Consider the following 23,504-nt stretch of genomic DNA (forward strand, 5'->3'; position numbering starts at 1 on the left):
TTCAGCAACTACGCCCACCCAATTTATTACACCCTGGGTAGAGGTGAGCGGTGTTTGTCAACAACCAGCTTAAGCTGGGAGTCGAACCAGGATTGCATAATTGGAAAGCGAGCGCCTTATCCGCTGCGCCAGCCCACCGTCTATTGACTGCGCGACTCTTAATAAAGTTAATAACTTTCACAGCACCTTGCACAGAAGTGTTAATATGCAGTACTTTATGTAAAATTAGCATACTATCTGCGACTCCTGAAGTTCGTTATGCGACCCCTTGCGGGGTTGAGACCCCCCAGTTTGGAAAGCCCTGATCAAGAAGACACAGTAATGTGTTGAGTTTTACCGCACAAGCGCAACGATGGACGATCGCAAGTAGCCAACGGTTAACCCGATGTAGCTTTATGCTAACCATGTCCGCATATAGCTTCTTGATTGTGGCGTTTAGTAGTCAATCCATGCTGTATAATTGCTACACTGTATGCATATTTATTAGCAAAGCTGAAAGCTGGCGAAAAAAGATTTTTTGTTTAATTAATTTCAAATAGGTGTCTCATTCGATTTTGCACTCCTCATAATTTTCACTTTCTAGGCATTATTGACTGTAAAAATATTTACTAAACTATGCTACTCGTTTGAATCCAAACGAGTTATTGCTATTGCGCATGTGCGTTATTTTCTTCTGCTTCAAGATTCACTTTCTTTTTGATAGATTTATTTGTTGGCTGATCAAGAACGCATCGCATTGAAATCGCGTCATGTCACTGCAAACAATTCTCCTTGCAACGTCTTCACTTCCTTCTTCCTATTCTCGATGCTAAGTTTGTTTTCTGATATTTATATTATTTTTATGCTTTCTAAAATTTCTTCTGTTGCTTTTGTCATCGACAAACATGTCTACATGAAGCTTAGGTCTACTTTCCTTTTGTATGGGATACATATCCGATGGTGCAATGTTGCATTCACATACAAAAACACTTAGGCCCTATAATCAGGAACACGTTCACAAATAATATCTTTGGCAACTGTGCTTGAAAGAAAGACATTTTGAAAGAAATCAAAATTTTATTTTGGTTTCTTTGGCTTAGTTTTTGTTTTGTTTTAAATGAAGTTTTTTTGTTTTTTTTTGAAGAATTTTGCTTCATCTACAAAAAGTTCATTTTGAACACTTTTATTTTTTTAACAACGCAATTGGTAAGAAAACATCTTCATATCAGCAATAAATTAAACAAGTAAAAATACAAAGTTACAAAAAAAATTACTGCGTATACTTGCGGAAGCTATATAATAAAATGTTGCAAAATGCAATTTTGTATAAAAAAGAAAATACAAAAAACGAAAAAGTCATTTTTCAATCAAAAAAAAAAAAAAAATTACACTTGACGTATAGGCCTACAGTAGTATAAAACAAAAAGGGAGCCACTAGTTGTATTTAATAACAGCTTCCACGGTAGCTGCAGCCAGCCCAGAATGAATGACGGTCATTCTCGATGAAGATTCTCTGGGTGATGCTTCGTGCATGTCTTCACGGTTAATCTTTAACAAAATAAAAGTAAAGTTATAGGCTAATTGTGTTGGAAATGCCATCAGCAATTGTGCTAAATTTTATGCAAAGTCAAATCTACTAAATAGGTTTTTGTTCTTGCATTATTGGCATTACTAGATAAATATTTGTTGTTGCCACGGAAGATTCGTGTTTGAAATTCACACGTTTTTCTACAACTAACAAAGGGACAATTTGAAAACCTTGGTAACATCTGCAAATTATTGTGCGATAGGTTACATTTGCAGGCTACAAGCCATAATGCTTTATTTCTAACAAACCGTAGCTACAGAGAATGTGAGTAAATCGTTATAAGTTTCTAATCAGCCCTGTCAAATTCAAGGCTTGATAAGGAGAGTTGTTAACAGCAAGAAAATGTTTGGTCAGTACTTGTGTGAAAGTAGTGTATACAGTATTTAGCATCTACCACGAGATGTCAATTTGTTTTAATCTCATGAACGCTTCACATTCAGCACTTGGAAGCCAACATGCACTCATATTATATATCATGCCACTTTTAGTCGACCGTGGTCTTGCGCGATTAAAAAACATAGTAACAACTCACCATCAAACTCGTCCGATCTTCGTTCATTCTTCGAAGAGAGTTGGAAACATGTTTCACTTTCCTATGTCTGTAGCGGTAGATGATCCATACCGCAAGCAAGAAATGCAAAACGACAACTCCAACCCATATACCGGCATCTAAATATACAGGCCTGATTTAGGATAGCTCAGTTTAAAAGCAATTTTCTAACACATTTCCTTTATCACAAAATTACATAGCATTATACAGATAATATACTCACCACAGCCGCAGCAAATGTATATTTCAATGTGGCATAGTTGTAATTTAGCATTGAATACCATTACCGAACGAGGTTTTGAGTCAAAAAAATAAGGAAAAACAACTTGTGGACTCCGCACTTACACCATATTTTATATGATGACGATGATGATTTTTCAAGAGAGCAGCAGCTGTAAGCTTCTTTATTCGACTTCTTGCAGCAACGCAACCCTTCTAAAATAAAAAATATTTTTTTTAATGCGATAAAACTACTAGTATTTGCGGTAGACCTTTCAACGGTAAGTTTCACTGCTATTTCAAAAACTTTAAAAATAAATTAAAACTTACAGAGTTTACAGAAATCATGCTAAACTTGAAAACAAAACAGAAGAAAAAAATAATTTAACACTTTGCTAAGAGCCTGCTGGACTTGCCGTAAAAGCAACAAAACTTTTTAAATAAAAGCTTTATTCAATTTTTATAATGCTTAAAGGGCGAGGAAACCCAAATTAACTTTGCGAGTTTTTTGTTTCAGCGTGATGTCATTGTGTACAACATGCGTTTTAGCAATAAAAAAATCCAAATTCTGTTGCCCTCGTCTCGCTTAAGGCCGCTTTTGTTTGATATCCGTTTGCGAGGTCTCGTTGCGCATCAAGCTGTGATGCTGTTCGCTGTGACGTCACAAAATACATATAGTTGTGGCCAAAAGTTTAAGATTAGACTTGATTTATGACGGTTTTTGCATTACTTCAAAATACTGCATCAGATATAAGATGATGCATAAAGATGATGCAACTGAAACAATATCTGATGCATTATTTTGAGGTAATGCAAAAATGGTCATAAATCAAGTCTGGTCTTAAAATTTTGGCCACAACTATATGTACCTTGTGACGTCACAGCGAACAGCGTCACAGCTTGATGCGCAACGAGACCTCGCAAACGGGTATCAAACAAAAGCGGCCTTAGCGAGACAAGGGCAACAAAATTTGGATTTTTTTTTTGCTAAAACGCATGTTGTACACAATGACATCACGCTGAAACAAAAAACTCGCAAAAAGTTAATTTGGGTTTCTCCACCCTTTAAGTTCTCAGAATGTGCAAATGCACCTCAAGGACAGCTCTCCATTAACTGGCACCTATAGTGGATGAATTAACACTTCAAAAACAAGCGAAACTTCACTCTGTCAAACTCGGTGACCGGGCTTGGGTCAGTGGTTCAAAGCCTCTACAAGTATCCAAACGACAAGGATTAAACTCTCAAAAAAGCTTTTTCAGCCCAAGGATAAAGATTTCCACAATCACAAGGAGACTTTTATTTTTATTTTAAAAAGTTTAGTTAAATTGTGGAAGATGTTGGCCTATACCTACAATATATGAACAAAATCGCTTTTTACAACAACTTTTAAATTTATAAACATTTGAATACAAGTTTTAGTTTGGAAACTTTAAATGTATCTAAAGGTAAGAAACACCCAATTGTATTCTTACATAGCGATAAAATTGCAACCACGTTAGCTGCAACAAGTCTACCATCACTGCTAACATTTTTGTGACAGTTGCGACTATGCTCATGGCCCGTCTAGTTCGCTATGGTAATGCAAGAACGACATTGGCGAGTCGTGAAGGACCTTGAGATACACTTTTCAAAGTTTTGTTTTCGTTTTCCGAGTTTGTTATTTATCACACATAAAGGCAGATCTCAATTCATCATGTGTAGGTATGTTAACCACAATTTTTTCTAAAGAAAGACTTTTCAGAATCCAAAGCACTATTTTTTTTAGTGTTCTATATTCAGTTGCGTTTTTTAATAAAAATAATAAAATGAGATAAAAAAAAAAGATAAATAAAAGATTTAAAAGCGCTGTATGATTTTTGAAATTTTGTATGTTGAATTTTCGTTTCGAATTTATTGCAAAAAGAACTTGCTTAGATTAAAAATGTAGCGAGGAAATATTGAATAATAATAATTAATTAAAATAAATATATAAATAAATAACAAAGGAATTATTTGTGTTCTTGATCGCTCTATCGCTTACCAGCATACAATAAATGGATAAATAAATAAATTTAGTTCAAAAGTATATCTAGCCGATTCTTTTTTCGTTAACCTTGAAACCTTTAAAGTACAACTACTAGTTATTTGTAAATAGGCTATAGTGTAGGCCTATAGTCTATACAGACTTTGTATGTTTTACAACTTTTAGCCATAGTAGTCGATTGTATGGACTATGAGTTAAAACTTAAACTAATAGGCCTACTTAATTTCTGATTTGTAACTCACCTCCACAAGTATACGTTTTGAACAACAGCTTGCCGCAGATCTCTTGCGAAGTCTGTAACATTTTTATATAAACTTTGTAAGTTGAATAGTTTAGTGCAGCCGTCCCAGAAAAAAGAGCTCTATACGAACTTAGATTTTTAAAAAATATGTTAAACATAAAAGTTTTTAAACAAAATAATGTTTCTCGATATTAAACGATCTACGTAAGACATTATGCATTGCTACGATTTACATTAGCATATTTACACAAAATCAAATTGACTTTAAATCAATTTCACAACTTGGGTTGTCCTGACTAACCCGAATCAAAAACGGGTCCTAGACTAATCGAACCCTCTTCAGTCAATAACCTCGGTTCAAAGTTAAAAAAAAAACCAACACTGTTGAGGATATAAAACATATTTCAAATATTACTCAACACAATCTTGCTAAAAGTTGAGCCTATTTCACGGGAAGACATCCACCTATCTCAAAAAAGCGATGTGTTATTGGTAGGCTATTCAAAACATGCTTGCACAAGAACCACTGAGGATATCCAACCGAGTATCAATAAAAAGTAAAGACTCAAATTCATGCTATTCATGTCCTAATCCGTTTGATGAACTTTTGCCTAGGCCTACAGCTTTTCTAGATATTTTGACAAGGCTAATATCTGAGCAATAAAAAGTGCATTTCTGAATATCTAAAGGCAAACAAAATGTTACAAGTGAAATAGGCTAGCTCAAAAAGATAGTTTAAGAGTGACAAAAACTTTGTTATTTTCTAAATACGCAACTTTCAGGCGTGCATTTTGACTAATTTGTGACAACTCGCTTTAGAACAACTTTTTTCAAGGTCGTTTCTGTCATTTAAAAGCAAAAATATCTGCTTACTTTTACTTTAACATTATAGTAGCAGAGTAGCTTATGGTTTTGCATATTTTTTTTCATCAATGCTTGAAAAATGATCACTCTTATTTAAATAATCTAAGCCTTCTAAGGGATGATAGAACCGTTAAACTACAATTTTTCCTGGTTTGTTTGGTTTTGAAAACTGGTGTAAAATAGATTTCACACTGACAACAGATCTGCATTTTATAGTTTCAAAAATATTCGACTACCCACTTTATAACATTGCTATTGCATAAATAAAAAAAGAAAAAGCATTAAAACTTTAGGTGTTAGGGTAAAATCCCCGACTTGCTGCCGCTATTTAAAAACTTAAAACACATTCATACAGGAAGTAGCCGTAGAATCCCGATGGAATATTGACTGACGTACCAGAATTATTTTGCTGTATCTAAATACTCAATTAAATTTATGCACATCTAATCTATGCCCATTTAAATTATGCTAATTTAATTTCATGGTCATTTAATTTTTGACAACTGCTCTGGTATTTTTCCAATCTCAATGAATAGGAAAAGCTATTGCATAAACATTAAAACGTGTTACCAGATACTTCCGGCCATGATATTTGCAGAAAGCAAACTTGCCAAAACGGTCATAAAATAAAAAATTTCTAAAAAAAATGGAAATTTTAGTTTAAAAAATCGATTCATTATGCAAACTAAACGCGAAAAAAATCCACCAGAAAGTGAAATCGTATGCTAAAGTGCCGCAACGCAACCTGCAGAAATGACGTCAGGATTTTAGCTTTCATTGCAATATTAGCCCGCAGCCTAAGACCAAGTAAAGCCTCAAACACCACAACACAAAACCGAAAAAAAAAATTAGCAAATGTTTCAGTCATATGATGCAATACAACTAAAAATTTTAATTTTCTGTCTATTTTGAGTTCCATTTAACCGTGATTGTGATGAATTTTTCAACATGTTACAACATAGCCTACTTTCATCAGCAGACTAAAAGCTAGTCATATTTTCCTATGTATTTACAATTGTAAGAAGGACTTTGGTTGCAGCTTTCCCATCGCATAAAAGTATTTGTTACCATCATTGGTTAACTAGTAAGCCACCACTTAAAATTTCTCCAAATCATCCGATTATAGAACTTGTCAAAAGCCAATCCTATATCACTTTTTTAAAGTTTATATCAGAAATATTATGCGTAAATACATTTTAGAATATGGTTAGTAGAATTTTAAGATTGTACGTCTAATAAATAACCGAAAATATTCTGTTACAATTGAAACGCAAATTCATCCACAACCACTGAGAAGTTATTATTTAATTGAAAATAAACAATGTCAATGACTGCGCTAGTGCAAACCGAACGTCAAATTATGACTAAGTGAGAAAAAAAATATTGTTTAAATATAAGTTGGTGATCACTAAGGCAATGGAAACTGTGGGAGTGTGAATGGAGTGTGGCAACGATTTAAATGTTTTCTTTCATACATCACTTTATTCATATCTATATATATGCAAAAACAAAAAAAAAACAATGAGAGTCAGTCTTCACTTCTGAAAAGTTGAATTCGTGGCTACCTGGTATTTTAAGTTTGCAGAAACGTAAAGCGGGAGACTTTCGTGTCCATCTTCAAGCATGCTACCAAAGCGTTTTCCCAAGACACCGTCGCTTGTTTCCAATGAGTGTAAAGCCGTCGTTTTTTCAAGCATCAAACAAACTCTATCGCTACTCATCTCCTTCAAACATCTGATAAAAGTTTTGCCTGTTGTAGCATTAAACGCAGCCTACTATGGTACCAACACTACATTCTGACATAGGTCATATCATGGCTACCTAAAGATACGGCCTGATTTGTCACATTTTGCAAAAATTTCCAAATTTGACTAACTTTAGGCAAATGTTTAAATAAATTTTTCTAAAAATTATATTTTTACGGTTTTTTTAGTGTTTTCCCCAGATGACACAATAGGTTTTAACATCCTCAGTCTCACATGTTGAAAAACAAAGAAAATTTGATTTCGAAGATTTTAGTCAGATTGTTAATTTTTCAATGACAGTCTGATTCCGCGTTTTTCAACTTTCTTTTTCTCATTTGCTATTGCTTCCCCAAGGCAACAAAACGCTTTTATATCATTTGGAGCCAGCAAAAAGAAAAAAAATATCAGTCAAACATTAGCAGTAGCTGTAATCAAAATCTGCAAAATGTGACAAATCAGGCCACATCTCCAGATGGCCAAGCCATTTCTACAAACAACTTTGGATAAACATTAAATAACTCAGTCGATTGCATTGCTTGGTAATGTGAGCCCTCAGAAAGTACGTAGGACTGATGTAAACGCAGTGACGTTCGGTGGCTTAAACCATTGGGAAAGCAACTTGGAAATATGTTGCAGCAAGGTAGTAGGCACGAGGGGCGTAACCGTCGGGCGAAGCCCGAAGGCAACACTTCCAGCGGGGGGTCTGGGGGGCCTCCCCCAGAAAATTTTGAAAAACACTTCCAATTTGGTGCGCTCTGAGAGCATTTCCAAAACAAAATCTTCGGACTTTCCCAGTCCGAGGATAAAGATTCATTCAATCAATCAAACTGGGACTAGTCTAGAATGTTGGCTGCTTTTTTAGACTGAGCACAAAAACTTATTGTCAATGTCATCTGTAAGCATTTACAACATGCATTGGACTGGTGCATTAGTAAAGAGCAAATAATTAGCCTATAAATTAAGCTAGTCCATTCTTGAAGAACACAAGTATGTTTGCTCTGAACTTGTGATGTCAGTCTATTGACCCAAAGAATTTAAAAAACACTTGTGCTGTTTCAGTACTGGTTGGTTAATGTACCCTTTGGAATTGCATGTCTTATTGTAGAATCTATGTTTTTTTTGGTAAGAGAACCAGCTTTATTTTCAGCGTACTCAGTAGCCTATAGTTACAAGCCCGAAAATCACTCATGCGTAGAGGCTGTATTCCTTTCGCCTGAAACCTAAAGCAGCCGCTATGAGATGGTAAGCACTTTAATAGCAAAGTTTCAGTAATTGTCAAGAAAACCTGGAGCCAATCAGAAGCTACGTTGTCTGTGACGTAAGAACGTAAAAAACGACAAAATTTCAGTACCCTGTCGAGAGGTATGCAAATACAGACATATTATTGTAACTGTCTCCGCCGCCAGTGTAGCCAAATCGTTTGGCATCCGCTGGCTTCGATCAGTCTTTCAACAAGGTTGATAGGATCTCCATTCTGTTTTGTCCTTTGCGATGTTTTGCAATCGATGGAGATGTGGTGTGCTGAGCAAGGATCCCAGGCCAGCTTTTCTGATGTCAGATCTCAGCAGTTGTAATAAATTGGTACGGTGACGTCCGGTTCGGCCTTGGTACTTTTTGCTGCCAATTATTGCAAATTCAAGGGCTTTCTGAGGAAGTGAGTCTTGGTGAAGTCTCAGAATGTGTCCAAACATGTTCCATCTCATGGTGGAGATCTTGCAAGACAATGGTTCACTGTTGCATATTTTGTAGAGATTTTTGTTCGAGATAAGACTGTTTGGCCAAGTATGACCAGTTATGACACGTAAATGTCTTCGATGACAGGCATCCAATCTTTCAAGACTTGCTTTGGTAACAGACCAGCTATTACAGTTGTAGATCATAATTGGGATGCAGTACGCGTTGTACAATCTTAGTCGCAACTGTAATGGGATTCTCGATCTCTTGCTCCATAGTTTCCAGTGTGATCTGAAAGCGACATTGCCTAAATTGCAGCGGGATTTGACATCGGCAGTGCTGCACAATAATGATCCCAAAAGTTTGTGTGTACGCCATTTTTCGTTTCCTCGAATCGGTAGGCTATCAGTATCAGTTTCATTTGTGTCTGCAAGAAATATGTGGGTGAATTCAGTTTTAGTCTCATTCATGAAAAGATTGTAGTTTTTCAGGTTCTTTGTAGCAATAGATTGTAGCATATCAAGTGGCTGTCTTTCCTCATCCAGAAACTCAACATCGTCTGCATACTCCATTTCCAAAGGCATGCATGTGTCAGATATAGGGGGGTTTGGTCTGGAGGACTGCTCTCGCACTGAGCTCAATGCTGCAGATAGGTAGCAGGTGAAGAGTATTGGGGAGAGGCTGTCTCCTTGAGGGGAACCGATGGTAGTCTCAAAGTTTGCGGATATTTCGTTGTTAATGCGCACATACAGTTTCGTGCCAGCTAGCAGGGCGCGGGTTAGTCGCAGTTCATCTTCATCACAGCCAGCTTGGTCTAAAATTTGAAGGATTTTTTTGCGTTTGATGGTGTCAAAGGCTTTGGACATATCTATTCCCATTTTGTGGAAGTCCCATTTTCTAGCCATTACCACTGAAACGAGCATACGTTGTGCCCAGACAATGTCAGCACAGCTTCTGCCACGTTTAAAACCGCTTTGGAAGGGTCCAGTGAAGCTGTCAATTTTGTCTCTAATCCGATGCAAAATGATGATGGAGAGGATTTTTCTGATGCTATTGAGGAGCACAATGGGTCGAAGATTAGCTGGTGGTCCTTTTGGTTTCTTGGGTTTTGGTATAGCAATTAGTATGCCTTCGCCGATGGTGTCTACTGGTTTGTGTTGTTTGAAAGATTCATTAATAGTCTGTGATATTAAACCGGAGGTTATGTCTTTGGAGAATTTGAAGAGTTCGTTGTTGACGTTATCAGGGCCAGCAGCACGACGGTTTTTCAAAGAAGAAATTGCTGCAGACACTTCCTCAGTGGTTATTGGTGTTTGCAAGGGTCTTGCTTCTCCGGTGAATGGTTGTATTGGTTCATCATCTGAATCTGTAAATTGTTGCTGAAACCATTTTCTTACAATCTCTACTTTGCTTTTGTCTGAGAGCACAAAACTGCCATTGACATCTTGAATCATGATGGGGGTAGGAGGCTTTCTCGCTTTAAGTAGTTTTGCTGCTTGGAACATTTTACTGCTGTCTTCAGATGCGGATATTTCTTCTGCCAAAGAGTTGGCTTTTTCTATTGCAACCTCCTTTAATCTTTTAGATATGCTGTGTAGGATGTTTGTACGTTTCTTTCGGAGGTTAGAGCGTTCCATGTTGTTTGTGCTTTGATAAATTTGTAGCCTTAAGGCTTTTTGTTGTTTGGACAGATCTGCTACTTGTTGATCAAACGTATGTTGTGGTGGGTTGCTTCTTGTGATGCCGGCAGCTTTTATGGCTGAAACTTTCATGCAGTCAAGTAGATGGTTTATAGTTGTGTTTGGATCATCGTTGCGGTCTAATTCGCTCAACATATTCTTCAGAATTTTCCTATATGATTGCTGGGTCTTTCGATCATCTCTCAGACGATGGATGTTGATTCTCTGTTGCTTGGATTTCTTTGGATGGCGTTTGTGAATTAAATGAATTTTATCAATTCTTAGTTTCGTGGAAACAAGCTTGTGGTCAGAGTTTAGGTCCGTGCCTGCAAAAGACCTTGCGTTTTGTAGTAGAGGGCGTGCTTTCTGTTGACAGATGACGTAGTCAATTTGGTTGTAAATAGGCTTACTTAAGTTGGGGTTGTTTGGATCTTTAATAAATCCCGTCCAGGTAGTGCGGTGTCTGCTTGGGTGTTGAAAGGCAGTGTTGCTAGCAAAGTAACCATTGGCAGAAAGGAAATCCATGAGTGCATTACCGTTTAGATTGCGTTGGCCAGTGCCGTAACTGCCCAGGCATGCGTTTAGGCCCGTGTCAATGTCATCTTGGGTAAGCTTTCCGAGTTTGGAGTTCATGTCGCCACATATAAAAGTAAGCCAGTTAGCGGGGGTGGAGCTAGCAGTGTGAAGTTCTGCATAGAAATTTTCAAGATTTTCTGGTGTTTCTGCTGCTCTTTCAGAGGTTGGTCCATAGGCGTTGATCAGTCGCATTTTTGTTAGACTACCATTTCGAGTTGGAATAGCGAGGTCCATAGTTGCAATTCTGTCGCTAACGTACTTATAGTTCACAACGTGGTTGATCAGTCTTTGGCCAATAATAAATCCCAAGCCATAATGAACTGATTTGTTTTGTTGCAGCAGGACAAGTTTGTGCCCTGTTTGTAAGTTGACTTCTTGGTGGTCCTTGATTTTGGTTTCTTGAATGCATAAGAGGTCAATATTGTAGCTTTGGCAGTCTTTGCCCAGAATTTGCTTTTTGGTTTCAGCATTAAGGCCTCGTACATTCCATGTGCCGATGGTGATTTCCCATGGTATAGTGTTGGGCCTTGAAGGTGCTTGTTGAAAGTTAGACATCTTTCCGAGGTTGGGCCGAGGGTTTATCCTTTTACCACCCACTCGGTGTTTATGCGGCTGTCAGCCCGCAAGCCTAGACGATGATTAGCTTCCTGAAAAATCAGTACTGACAGGGTGAACCGCGAGAAGGTTATCGTCTTTCCCACCCCAGACATATACTGTACTGTATTACACCGACATATTGCGCAATGAAATCAACAACCTTAATCTGCCTGATGCATATCGTGACTATTGTGAAGAAAGCTTATTGCCGGACTTGGACTGTGCAGGGTATACAGCAATCCATTAACTGGAAACTCTCTACGAAGGCGCTTTTGAAGAACTTTTCTAGACCCTTGCTATGTTGACATGTATTGTTTTCGCTGTAATGGTCAGAAAAAAAAAATGAACTTATAAAAAAAGTGCTGGAGATGCGAATGAGGAGGTTATATTTTTTGCCACTACAAGACTTCTTACATGTTAGAAACAAAACAGCTAAACAATCGCATAAGCCGAAGAGTGCACTGTAGCACTGTGAAAAGTATAAACAATTCTAAAAGCAAACATTGAAGTAGGATTCCTGTTGTATTTTGTTATGCGTTTTTGATTTGTACAATAAACATCATAGCATACTTTCATCGTATGCTTTTCAAGCCGATTTCATAGCACATTACTTTGAAGAATAAAATAGGCTTTCTATTAACACCGTAACTTAAATAAAGCGCAGTATGCCGGAGTAGTTAGTCTAATGTTCACTCTCGACATTAGATCCCTTCACTGCAGAGTACTTCACCATATCTAAAGTTTTGGCGGTAGTGCTAAACATTCGAACTGTAGGCGCGGTATCCCGAGACTACAAAGAAGGGGACTTCTGACTCAAAAACGGCATGGGCCTTATGAAGGATACCACTCAAACGAAAATCAACAAAACATAACATCTAAACGTCTCTGTGTTTCATGTAACAACTTTTAAGTGTACTCAGCACAACATTGAGTACGCTGTGGCTATATTTACACTATATAGTGTAATAATTACCTCAATAATGTTGCCAGATAAGGAATTCTGGTCTAATTTGAGAAAAGTTTAAAGCTGTTGAAAACAAAAACATGAATTTTGTAAATTTTTTAGTCCTGGGCAAAAATGAAAACGCTAATCTTATTCCTAACTCTTACCTTAACCCTTCCTTACTTTAATCCTAACTCTTGAAACACCTGATTGTAACCACGGCATTAAGTGTGGAAAAATAGCCACTTCCAATTGAGTATATGGTGAGGAAAAATATGCAAACACTGATAAAATGTAACTTTAGTATTATAAACATTTCACTATAACATTTAAAATCATAAGGCTACATGGAATCGCCAATACTATAAGACCGTATATATTCATTTTTTTGGAAAATTAAACAAACATAATGAATACTGCTGCAACGCCAACATTGTTAGGCCTATGTGTTTCCGGTGGCTCCAGGTCCCCTGCTGCCATGGGCAAGCATATTAACCCTTGAAAGGGGGGTGTCACGACTGCCACGTCGCTCATTGTTGCCTGGTTTCGGAGGATGTTTGAAGTTCCTTGATTGGGGTAGGATCTCTACACAAACATATAGAAAATAATGTAGTGCAGTCGAGCATCTGTAGGAGCAGACAAACCTCCACGATCAGCTAACTCAAACAACTGGGCATATTCCTCTGGTACACAGTCTTGGATTTTATGTACATTTATAATCTCACACATGCAAAAGTACTCTACCACCACTTGAGGCGCTGTCTCAAATGCCAAGACACGGTAAGCACTTTAACAACAAAATCTCAGTACACTGTCGAGAAAACCTGGAGCCAATCAGAAGCTATGTTGTACATTTATATCTTGCACAAGCAGAGCACTTTATAGATACACTATATAGTGTAATGTGCAGATACACTATATAGTGTAAATATAGCCACAGCCTAATTATAAAGTGTAAAGACAGCATAACCTATTTAACCCACCTGTGTAAAATTCCTGTATCCAGTCTGTTAATAGGAACGAGACAAACAACATCCTTATAACTGCCATGTGCAGACTGGGACTGAGATCATGACATTCTGCTCTTTTGGTTGCCTTGCTGAGATGTTTAGACATACTCTTAGCCATGTGCCAAATATCATACTGCGATATCTGTGATATCTGCGGATATTCCTCTTTCATGATTTTGGTTATCTGAGGATGTCTGTCAGTTGCCAAGGTAGTGATGTCTATATTTGATTCTACAAATACACAAGAAGGAACTCATACAATGGTAAATTTTTACATACAAGTGCATAGGCTATTCCCTTTTGTTGTCCAAAGCAATAAATAAATTACATTTTAAATTATATAAATTAAAAAAAAAAAAATTGTAAAGTTCAAACATTCCCCAATGGAGATTTTTGAAGTGACCACTCAATGGATATCAAACGTACCAACTTTTTTTGGTTGTTGTTGTTGTGTGGCTGTGGCCTAAATACTGTTTATAACTGTGTAGAGGGTGGAGGCTGCTAGGAAAACATTTACCAGTGGGGTTTGATTCAAATTTCCAGTCAATAACATAACCAAAAGATTATATGTCACAAACCAGGTTCTCCAAATATGGAACAAGTTACGGTATCTGATTCTGCTGTATCTTCCTTCAGCCTAACTAGTTTTAAGTTAAATCTCAGGACTTAACCTTTGTGACATTGTTGCTTTAAATTACTGAACCTACATACTTACCGGTACTCAAATTTGTCTTGCTAATAATTATGCTCTTTGTTTATAAATTATTTTTGGGAGTGGCTATTTTGAGTATCACAGATTGAAACCTATCACCGTTTTGTTGTATCACTAAATAAAACAACTTTATAGACTTTTTTTTAAATAACTGTCAACTGAATTAGTCGATCAATCAATGTTTTTGGAAATGATGCTGGCTAAGTAGCATCTGCCAATTACGGTACTAATTTCAAGCCTACTTCAGCTTAAAGCTTCCACAAATATTTAGTAATTAAACCCTTCAATTATTAAGCTGCTGTAGCCTATATACTTGGTACATTGAAACTTATGAACTTTAAAGACCACTACTTCAAACTATAAACTAATCAAATCCTTAGTAATTTGAAAACTCACATCTTCTTTTAACTCCTTGTAGTCATGCTAACCTAAGCCTCAGAAATTTGTAGATCAAACTAACTGTAACTAACATCCTACATTAGTGAAAAACAGTCTGCAACCACAATAATATCATGCACAGTTTCACCGTTGATAGTAGACAATATGAATATGTCTGTATTTGCATACCTCTCGACAGGGTACTGAAATTTTGTCGTTTTTTACGTTCTTACGTCACAGACAACGTAGCTTCTGATTGGCTCCAGGTTTTCTTGACAATTACTGAAACTTTGCTATTAAAGTGCTTACCCTATGAGATACGCATTGACGTCACTGGGAAAGCAAGTTTAACCATAACACCAGATAACACATCTGATTGGCTAAGCAGCTGGTGTCGTTTTGCAAAACGATTGAGGATTGGATAAAACGAAGGCGTTTTTCAATGTAAGGTAAGCACTTTTGAAAGTTGATTTCCCTGGAGCTTCAGTGATGGTTTCTGACAAAAGCGTTTGCGTTAATTGGCATTTATAGGCAAGAAATGCGGTTTGGTGAGGACTTAGATACTCACAAGAGTTACGAGTAATTCTAGTCACGAACACAGTAATTCTCAAGTTAAAATAGACTTGATAAAAATAATAAGAAGTTAAACCTAGAATTCAGTCATTATATTTTGCATAGTTTTCGCTCAGGTAAGCACTGCTTTCCCTCACCGATCGTCACTGTGTAAACGTAATCTCGTGACGTGGTGATAAGCAATTTGTCATTACTCTACGTCATAATTAAAGAATAAAAGAATTATTGTTACTAATTAGTAATTACTAAACGTATTACACAGAATGAGGAGATTGAGTAATGAACAACTTTTTTTTATCCAAGATTTACGATTGCTACAGGGTACGAAATCATTCAAAGGACGAATCACTGTGGCACTTATCTTTGATAGCGTACTGTACGTAATGCATGCTACACTTTATATTTGATTTTGTTTACTTTTTGTCATACCGTCACAGACCACCAGTGGTACACAGACCACAATCTTGGAAACCCTTTATTAGGTAAAAGCATGTTACTGTTCCAAGAACGTGTTGTGCGTATGACGTTATCAACTTAGCCGGTTTTAGTAAATTCCAATAATAAAAATATCTATTTCCGAAAAGTGACAAACGTTATTTTAAAAAAATTGACTAATCGATTATATTTAAAAAATTCTGGTCACATTTTTGATCTCACAGCATTGCTTTTATGTTGTGAAAAGGATGTAACAAGTTTCTAATTTTAAATTTAATTTTTTTTTAAATAAAGAAATTGCTTGAGTCATCGATTGCATAACAAAAATGAAAATTCCACTGTTTCACCAGTCAAGTAATGTTGTTCACTTAAAAGCATTACAAAAGGCATGAAAATGCTCTGAAATGTCTTTTGGTCTATGCAAATTAATCATCGTTTACAAAAAATAATTTTTCAACAACTAATGAGACAGTAACGGAAATAGAAAAAAATTTGTGGGTTACCAGAATTTCAACAACGAAAACATTCTAACAAATTAAACAATATAAATATTGAGATTTAAAAAATAAACATGATAGAGGGAAGAGCTTGCTCCATCCCCAGAAAAGTTTGGCAATTTTTACGTTGTTTAAACCGCTTTTTCCGTGCTTTGTGCTCCTATATCAGGCTCATGTTTCTTCACTTTAAATGCAACTTTGTAATCGACTAAATTCATCCAATAAAAACTAGACTTCCATAGAAGTTACAGCTACAAGGTTTTGTTTAAATTCGAAAATCCTTCTGCGACATCTCCACCTTACCGTATGCGTACTTGAGCAGATGAGGTTTTATTATCCAATCCGAAAGCAAGGCTTAACCCTATTCGGACCAAGCTATTTTTGGCAGCTAATGGCCTGACGTGCAGACTTATTCCATCCACACTTTCATTTTCTAATAACTTTTGATATAACAACGTTACGAGGTTGCTTTTTCGCAAAGTTAGAGAAAAATTATTGACAAACTGGTTAAAATTTTAATTGGACACACATACTCCACCAGTTTTTTGCTATTGCTTTATTTCTAAAAGTAGCCAATTTTTTTAAAATTTGCCTGATGTCTCCCCCATAATCTCCTTGAAATCGCTAATCTCTTCGTTAAAGGCACGCACGGTCCAGTCATACTTTCTTGACATGACCTACTTTCATCCAACAACTGCTGACGCAAAATCAAGCGGTGGAGTTAATCCCTCAATCCCTATTTAATTTCACGCTGATTAATGTTTTACTAGTGTTTCAGACATTTTTTGGGAGTAAAATGTCAAAAACTGCTGATAACTAAAAAACTATACTACACAAAAATTTCATTTTATTACTAAACCAAAGATGAATAATTTTTAGGAAAAGTCATAAACTTCAGTTAATTTGAGCCTGTAGTTTTTATGTAATTGATGAAAGTTTTAGATATGGACGGAGCCCGTCCACCCACCAGTCCGAATAAGGTTAAATCAGTTGATTGCAGTAATACGTCCCAATCGTCCCATGGTATGGTTAGAAAGTAAATTAATTGAATGTTTCCTCGTCGTTAGCGTTGCCAAGAGGATTAGGGCTAGAGAAGAGTTATTTTGATGGCATGAGTTTGATTCCCACCTTTGCTATTACTTTTTTTTCTTCTGTAACTGTAAAACAACATTCAAAGCAAGAATTAACTCTCTGGCTTAGTGCTAGAAGGGTCACAATGACTGCAGTTACCTGGTTCATAGGGAAAACTGTTCTATGTTAAAGTGTCTACCGGTCAAAATACACCATGTGCTCCAGCGACCTACAGATTACAAATACGCTTACCGTATAGTAGGACGTAGGTGTACAGGGCACACTACAGCTCATACTTCCATTAAAACTACAATAGGTTATTTAAATTGTTGATTGATTAGTAGAGTGAGCAATGTTCTCTACTTTGTAATTTTGCAATATTATTTTTTCAGTTATTAAAAGGCACAATAATTTCCACCCAGTATATCCACTTCTGAAAGCACGCGTTTCCTATGTCTTAATTAAATCAATGAAATGTGATTGATCAATGAAAACTACACAAAAACAGAGAAAACCTTTTAAGTTTGATCATCTGTTTCAAAACAAGCAGATTGTCAAACTTTCAAGTGCAATTTCCAACTAACCAACTTCCATTTAGTTTTTTTTTTTCAGAAATAGAAAGAAATTTCAAGTTGCTTTTTTAAGATTCAAAGAAAATGAAGGGGTGTACCAGCAAACTTCTATAGGATTGGCCCATGATACAAGAGAAGGATCCACAGAGGATACAAACTGATATGCATGAATCAACAAGTGAATAAAAAGAAAAAATGTATCATGGGCCAATCCTATAGATGTTTGCTGGTACACCCCTTCATTTTCTTTGAATCTTAATAGTTATACGTGCCGCTAGTATCTAATAATTTCTTGTATTTTAGATTCATTTTATTCTGAGAAGATTGTTATATCCTAGCTTAGTGACAAATTCCTGTCTTTTTCTCAAGTTTTTTATTTTAACAAATTTCATTCATCACTTAGCACAACTTTTCCCAAATAAAATCACACTTTCTAATTGGCGGTAAAATTACTTTTCGCTGGAGTCCGAAATTAAAAATTAAATCAGTTCTCATTGGCTTTTTAAAATCACTCTAAGAAACCATCATCTCAAAACTTCAAAACAACGTTCCACTTTGATTTTACTACGCTGAAGAGATCGGAAGATCGAAACACTAGCCACTGTACGTATAATTACTTTTAATAATGTCTTTTTAGACATTCCTTTTAAAGAAATAAAAAAGAGTCAAAAGCGTGGCCGGTCAAAAGTCATGCAAATTTCACTTTGTGTGGAGCTACATGTAGTTGAGAGGTTACTGTTATCCTTTAAGATTTGAATGTGGTAACTGAGACTTTGTTCTGCTCGAACTTTGCGTGCTAGCTTTTCAAGTAAGAACTCCCATGGCATGATTTTTGAAATTGATTAACATAAACACAACATGAACATTCAAAAACTACTAAAAATATGATAGTAGGATGGACAGAGATCAATGTGAAAAGTGGTTCATAAAGTTATACAGAGTCGGGTTCGGTTATAAACAGGGTCTGAGTACAGAAGCCGATCCAGGGAGAAGACTTGCTCAGGGGCCTATCCAAATGCGAAAAAAGATGAGGTTTTGTCAGCCGTATCTTTATAATGGTTATAGGCAAATTGTTCGTAAACAGTTGTTCGTAAAACAATTGTTCGTAAACAGTTGTTCGTAAAACAATTGTTCGTAAACTGTTGTTCGTAAAACAATTGTTCGTAAACAGTTGTTCGTAAAACAATTGTTCGTAAACAGTTGTTCGTAAAATGAAATCCGTAAAACAATTCTTCGTAAAGCATTTCTTCGTATACATTGAATCTCAACTGCATGCACGAAGAAATGCTTTAGAAAGAATTGTTTTACGAAGAATTAATTTTACGAATAATTATTTATGAACAATTGTTTACGAACAATTGTTTTACGAACAACTGTTTACGAAAAAAACGTCGGACACCCTTTATAATGACCTGAAAGATTAAATTTCTTCATTGCTGTCAACGTCTGTATAGGTAATTACAAATAATGGATTCCGAACAATTTAAAAAAATGTCATATCCCTTTTTTTTTGCAACAACAGTAACATCATATTTTTGCGACTTATGATAATTTTTTCAAGTAAAATATCTTAGTTGACGACCTTTATTCATAAATTGTATAAAAGCCTGTTTATGGTTAAAAATAAATATTCAATAAAATAAACACGCTTTGTTTAGTTTTTATGTACAGCATAGACTTTTATTGTTTTGTTATTGCCAAAAGCTTGATGGACATCGGAAAAATTGTAGTTTCAAGATGTATGGTCAAGTCCGGAAATTTAAACCTTTAAACCTTTTAAGATTTAAAACCAACAAACCAACAATTGCGAGGCGTAAAGTGACATACAAAATGAGCGAAACAAAAAATTAACCGTTGAATTATATTGAACACTTGTGACATCACGATTTTAAAATTTTTCGTTTATTGGCAATGCATTCAAGTGAGCACACTTGCTGTAAAATATCCAGTTCATCAGACAAAGTGTTATGTATGTAAACACCAAAGTATTTAACCGACACATTTCGATGCGAATGATAAATTTACAAAAAGGTTATTTTTCTTGAAAAGAAGTTATATTGGTCGCGAAAAAACACCACCAGCGTAACCTGACAAAATGACGAACTTGATTACCAGTGATCCGAAAAGCAAAGTCACTGAACTAGAACGACACATCTAAAATAAAGTCATATGCAGTACAATGTTTTGGTGATTCCAGGCATCATTCCGTGACTTCTTAATTTTATTTTGCAAATTGCGTCAATTGAAAAAAATACCGGACCAGCTTAGACTTTAGAACAGTGGTTCCCAACCTGGGGTTCGCGGACCCCTTGGGGGTCCGTGAGAAAGCATTTGGGGGTCCGTGATTACCTTGATGAATTTTGGAAAAAAAAAACTTTGTTTTATATGCACGGATTGAGCACCAGCTATGCTCGGGAACAAATCCGGATTTGCTGCTTTAGTAAAAAACGAAGTTCCTCGCGTGGTTTGTTACCCATTGCTTCTTGCACAGGTACGCCTTAGCAGCAAAAACTTTACTAGCGATTCTCAAAGAAATTCTGACGAATTGCGTAAAACTAAAAGTTGTTAATTTCATCAATAGCAGAGCTGTAAACCACCGTACTTTTAAAGCGCTCTGTCAAGAAGTAGGGTTAGATGACGGAGTAGGCCTTGTATCATTCTGAGGTACGTTGGTTATCTAGAGAAGTTTTAAAACGACTGCAGCAGCTAAAACATGAGGTATCAACTCTTTTGAAAGCAAAAGGAAGTCCCCTCTTAAAATTGTTCGAGAGTCAAAGTTTTCTATACGCATGGCCTACTTATCTGATATTTTCGGTCATATTAACAATGTTAATCGTGGCATTCAAGGACCAGGTGTGACAAAAATTGATGCAGCTGAAAAACTGAAAGCGTTTTTAGCCAAGTTGCCGGTTTAGAAACGCAAATTGGAAGCAGGTAATTACGCTTACTTTCCAATGTTAGAAGATCTTATCTTGATGGATGAAACTCAAAGAGAATGTACTCATTTGATCTCTATGAGAGAAAAATATTGCGCACACTTGAAACCCTGCAAATCTCATTTCAACGTTATTTTAATTTATAACACCTGCCGAACGAATTTGAAAAATGGATTCGAAATATTTTTATTTTTGACGTGAACAACATTAGCGATGACGATCTCAGTAAAGATGACCTAATTGATTTGAGATCAAAAGAGTTATTACGCATTGAATTTCATTCAAAAACTGTGGAAGAATTTTGGTGCTCACAACTGCAAACCTACCCATTCTTGGCAAAGCAAGCGATTATTGTTTTGTTACCATTCATGGCCACTTAACCTTTGTGGGGCAGGATTCTCAGCTCTTGTTACAATAAAAACAACACCGAAATCGCCTGGACAGTGGAAGTTGAAGATGACATGCGTGTTGCATTGTCAAAAACTCAACCGCAGTTCAGTCGTTTAGTTCAGGAAAGGCAACAACAACCATCTCATTAAATTTGCTTACGTTGAAAAAGTTTCGGCATGACACTTTGGATCACCTTAATATTCAAATAGGCTACTGCTGACATTTCTTGAACAATTCATTCATTTTCTTATTTGAGCAACTGTTTAACCGGATATTTGCCGCAGGAGTCATAACGGCAATGCAATATGACACAGTACAGTAGTTGAGTAGCATAATTATTACAATAGTCAATAGTAGCCTACTGTGATTGAACTGACTCGTGTGAAAATAAATTTCTTTGCAATAGTCAGTAGTATGTTAATTGAGTTTTAGGCAAAATGTAGGTAGGGGTCCGCAGAATTAATAATTTGTCTAAAGGGGTCTGTGACAACAAAAAGGTTGGGAACCACTGCTTTAGAGTGTTTCTCAATGGCAAAGCCATCCAGCAGATTTGTAGATGGAAAAACTTGAGTCACAATTTCAACAAAACAGCCACAGGGTCTACACTTGAATAGAAACGAGCAAACAATTTAATTTTAAAGAGTTTACAAAAACATTCACTGTCCAAAAACATCGCTTTCTAAGTGTTTCACAGGTCGAAGCTCCTGTAACAGTTGTGAAACATTACATGATGTTGAAACGATAAAAACTTACATCGATTGTGCAGTGAGTTGTAAAATTGGCACTGTTCAGCAGTAGCCTAACGTTTGAAAATTGGAATATGGGGATTTTTGTTCATTTTTGACGCTTCCAATTGGGTTAAATTACCTTCGGAAACAGCCACAGACTATTGAATTACTGCCAGTTCTTGTAGTGATCCATGATTAAAGCACCCATCCTGATTGATTGTCAGTGTACACATTTGGCACGGACAGTGAAGCGTGGGCAAGGCTGGACAGTAAATAAAGATAAGTTTGCACGATTATCAAAACTACTATAATAATTGCTGCTTCTAACTTTTGACAAAATTTTGACAATGTGGATTCAGTTTGACAATTTTAACAATTTAATGCACTGGCATCTTAAACTTACCGGTAACGCGAGAATAACCCAAGTCAAAAATTTAAGTAATCTACTTTAAACACTACACAATCCAACGCCATGGTTGCAAATTGTCATCAGGAAATCAGAGTTGTAAAATCGTGACGTACAAAGTAATGAAGTGCCAGATATTGTCAAAACTCTTTCTTGTGTGACGCACGTGGCATACGCTTTTGAATTTCATTTAGATTTAAATAAGCTTTAATGAAATCATCAGTGATCAAACCAAAACGATTTTTTATGACATTTAATTGATGCAAGAACTTTAAAAACAGAGGCAGGGGTAGGTATCAATGTTCTTCTGCATGATAGTTGTCAAAGTGCAGTTCTTCATAATGACAGTTGCAGCAACTTAAGGTTTCCAACAGGTAGCCCACTTATCAAGAAAATAATACAAGAAAATACTGGTTGAACTTGAAACACCAAAAAGACGCATGCGAAATATGCACACCATACGATTCTACTCCACTGCTACAAATCAACCTGTGCCCCGATATATAGGAAAAACGTGAGTTTTCATACAGCGTTGTATCATTGTAAGTTTGCTTTGCTCACAGCTCTTCATAAGGTAGTCGCTTAATGGACAATAGGAAAGTTGCTTATTTATTTAACTTATTAGCCGTAAACAGGTGTCATTTGTAAATTTCAAGAAAGAAGTTTTTTACACTCAAGGAAATATTTTTGTTTTCCTTTTCAAAATTTTCTTGTGTTACAGTTTAAACTTTAAAGACTTTCTTTTTAGCACATTTAAAACCTTTTAAAATCCAACGTCAAAAACCGTTACATGATTGCAACGTACTGAGTGTGAAAAATATTTTCAAGAAATATTTACATACAACACTGTATACCAAGAGTGTTGTTGATCAAAAATATCTATAAACTTGAATGAGATCGAATTTCATGTGCCTTCTTTTCTGGTAAGAGAGTACATGCATTTTCTCCTTACGTTTTCAAGAAACACTTCATTGAATTTATCTTTAGTGAGACCAAGTTCAGAAAGGGATCAGGGAATGAAAAGTCATTCAGGCATAAGAAATAAGGTTATAATGTCAGCACTGTCAGCACTGTCAGCATTAACTTTCTTGATTTCTGTATTTAACGCAGATAAAGA

The 23,504-nt window shown here is 36.1% G+C and overlaps 1 protein-coding gene across 1 annotated transcript; it reads right to left on the reverse strand.

Moving 5' to 3' along the window:
* Positions 1-1,413: 1,413 nt before the first annotated feature.
* LOC145769101 (uncharacterized) lies at positions 1,414-11,694 on the reverse strand. Its single transcript, XM_082580695.1, has 3 exons — positions 9,452-11,694; positions 2,100-2,250; positions 1,414-1,527 (listed from the first exon to the last, which is right to left on the reverse strand). The coding sequence occupies exons 1-3, from the start codon at positions 11,692-11,694 to the stop codon at positions 1,414-1,416; spliced, it is 2,508 nt and encodes an 835-aa protein (XP_082436821.1).
* Between the last annotated feature and the right edge of the window lie 11,810 nt (positions 11,695-23,504).

This window comes from Aplidium turbinatum, chromosome 4 (genome assembly GCF_918807975.1).
Source record: "Aplidium turbinatum chromosome 4, kaAplTurb1.1, whole genome shotgun sequence".
Classification (NCBI taxonomy): Eukaryota; Metazoa; Chordata; class Ascidiacea; order Aplousobranchia; family Polyclinidae; genus Aplidium; species Aplidium turbinatum.

Coding starts and splice junctions, on each gene's coding strand:
- LOC145769101 (XM_082580695.1), bottom strand. CDS start 11,694: ATGTCTAACTTTCAACAAGCACCTTCAAGGCCCAACACTATACCATGG. Junction 2,251..9,451: donor TGCATGCCTTTGGAAATGGA/GTATGCAGACGA, acceptor ATCCTAAATCAG/GCCTGTATATTTAGATGCCG. Junction 1,528..2,099: donor AAGATCGGACGAGTTTGATG/GTGAGTTGTTAC, acceptor ATTTTGTTAAAG/ATTAACCGTGAAGACATGCA.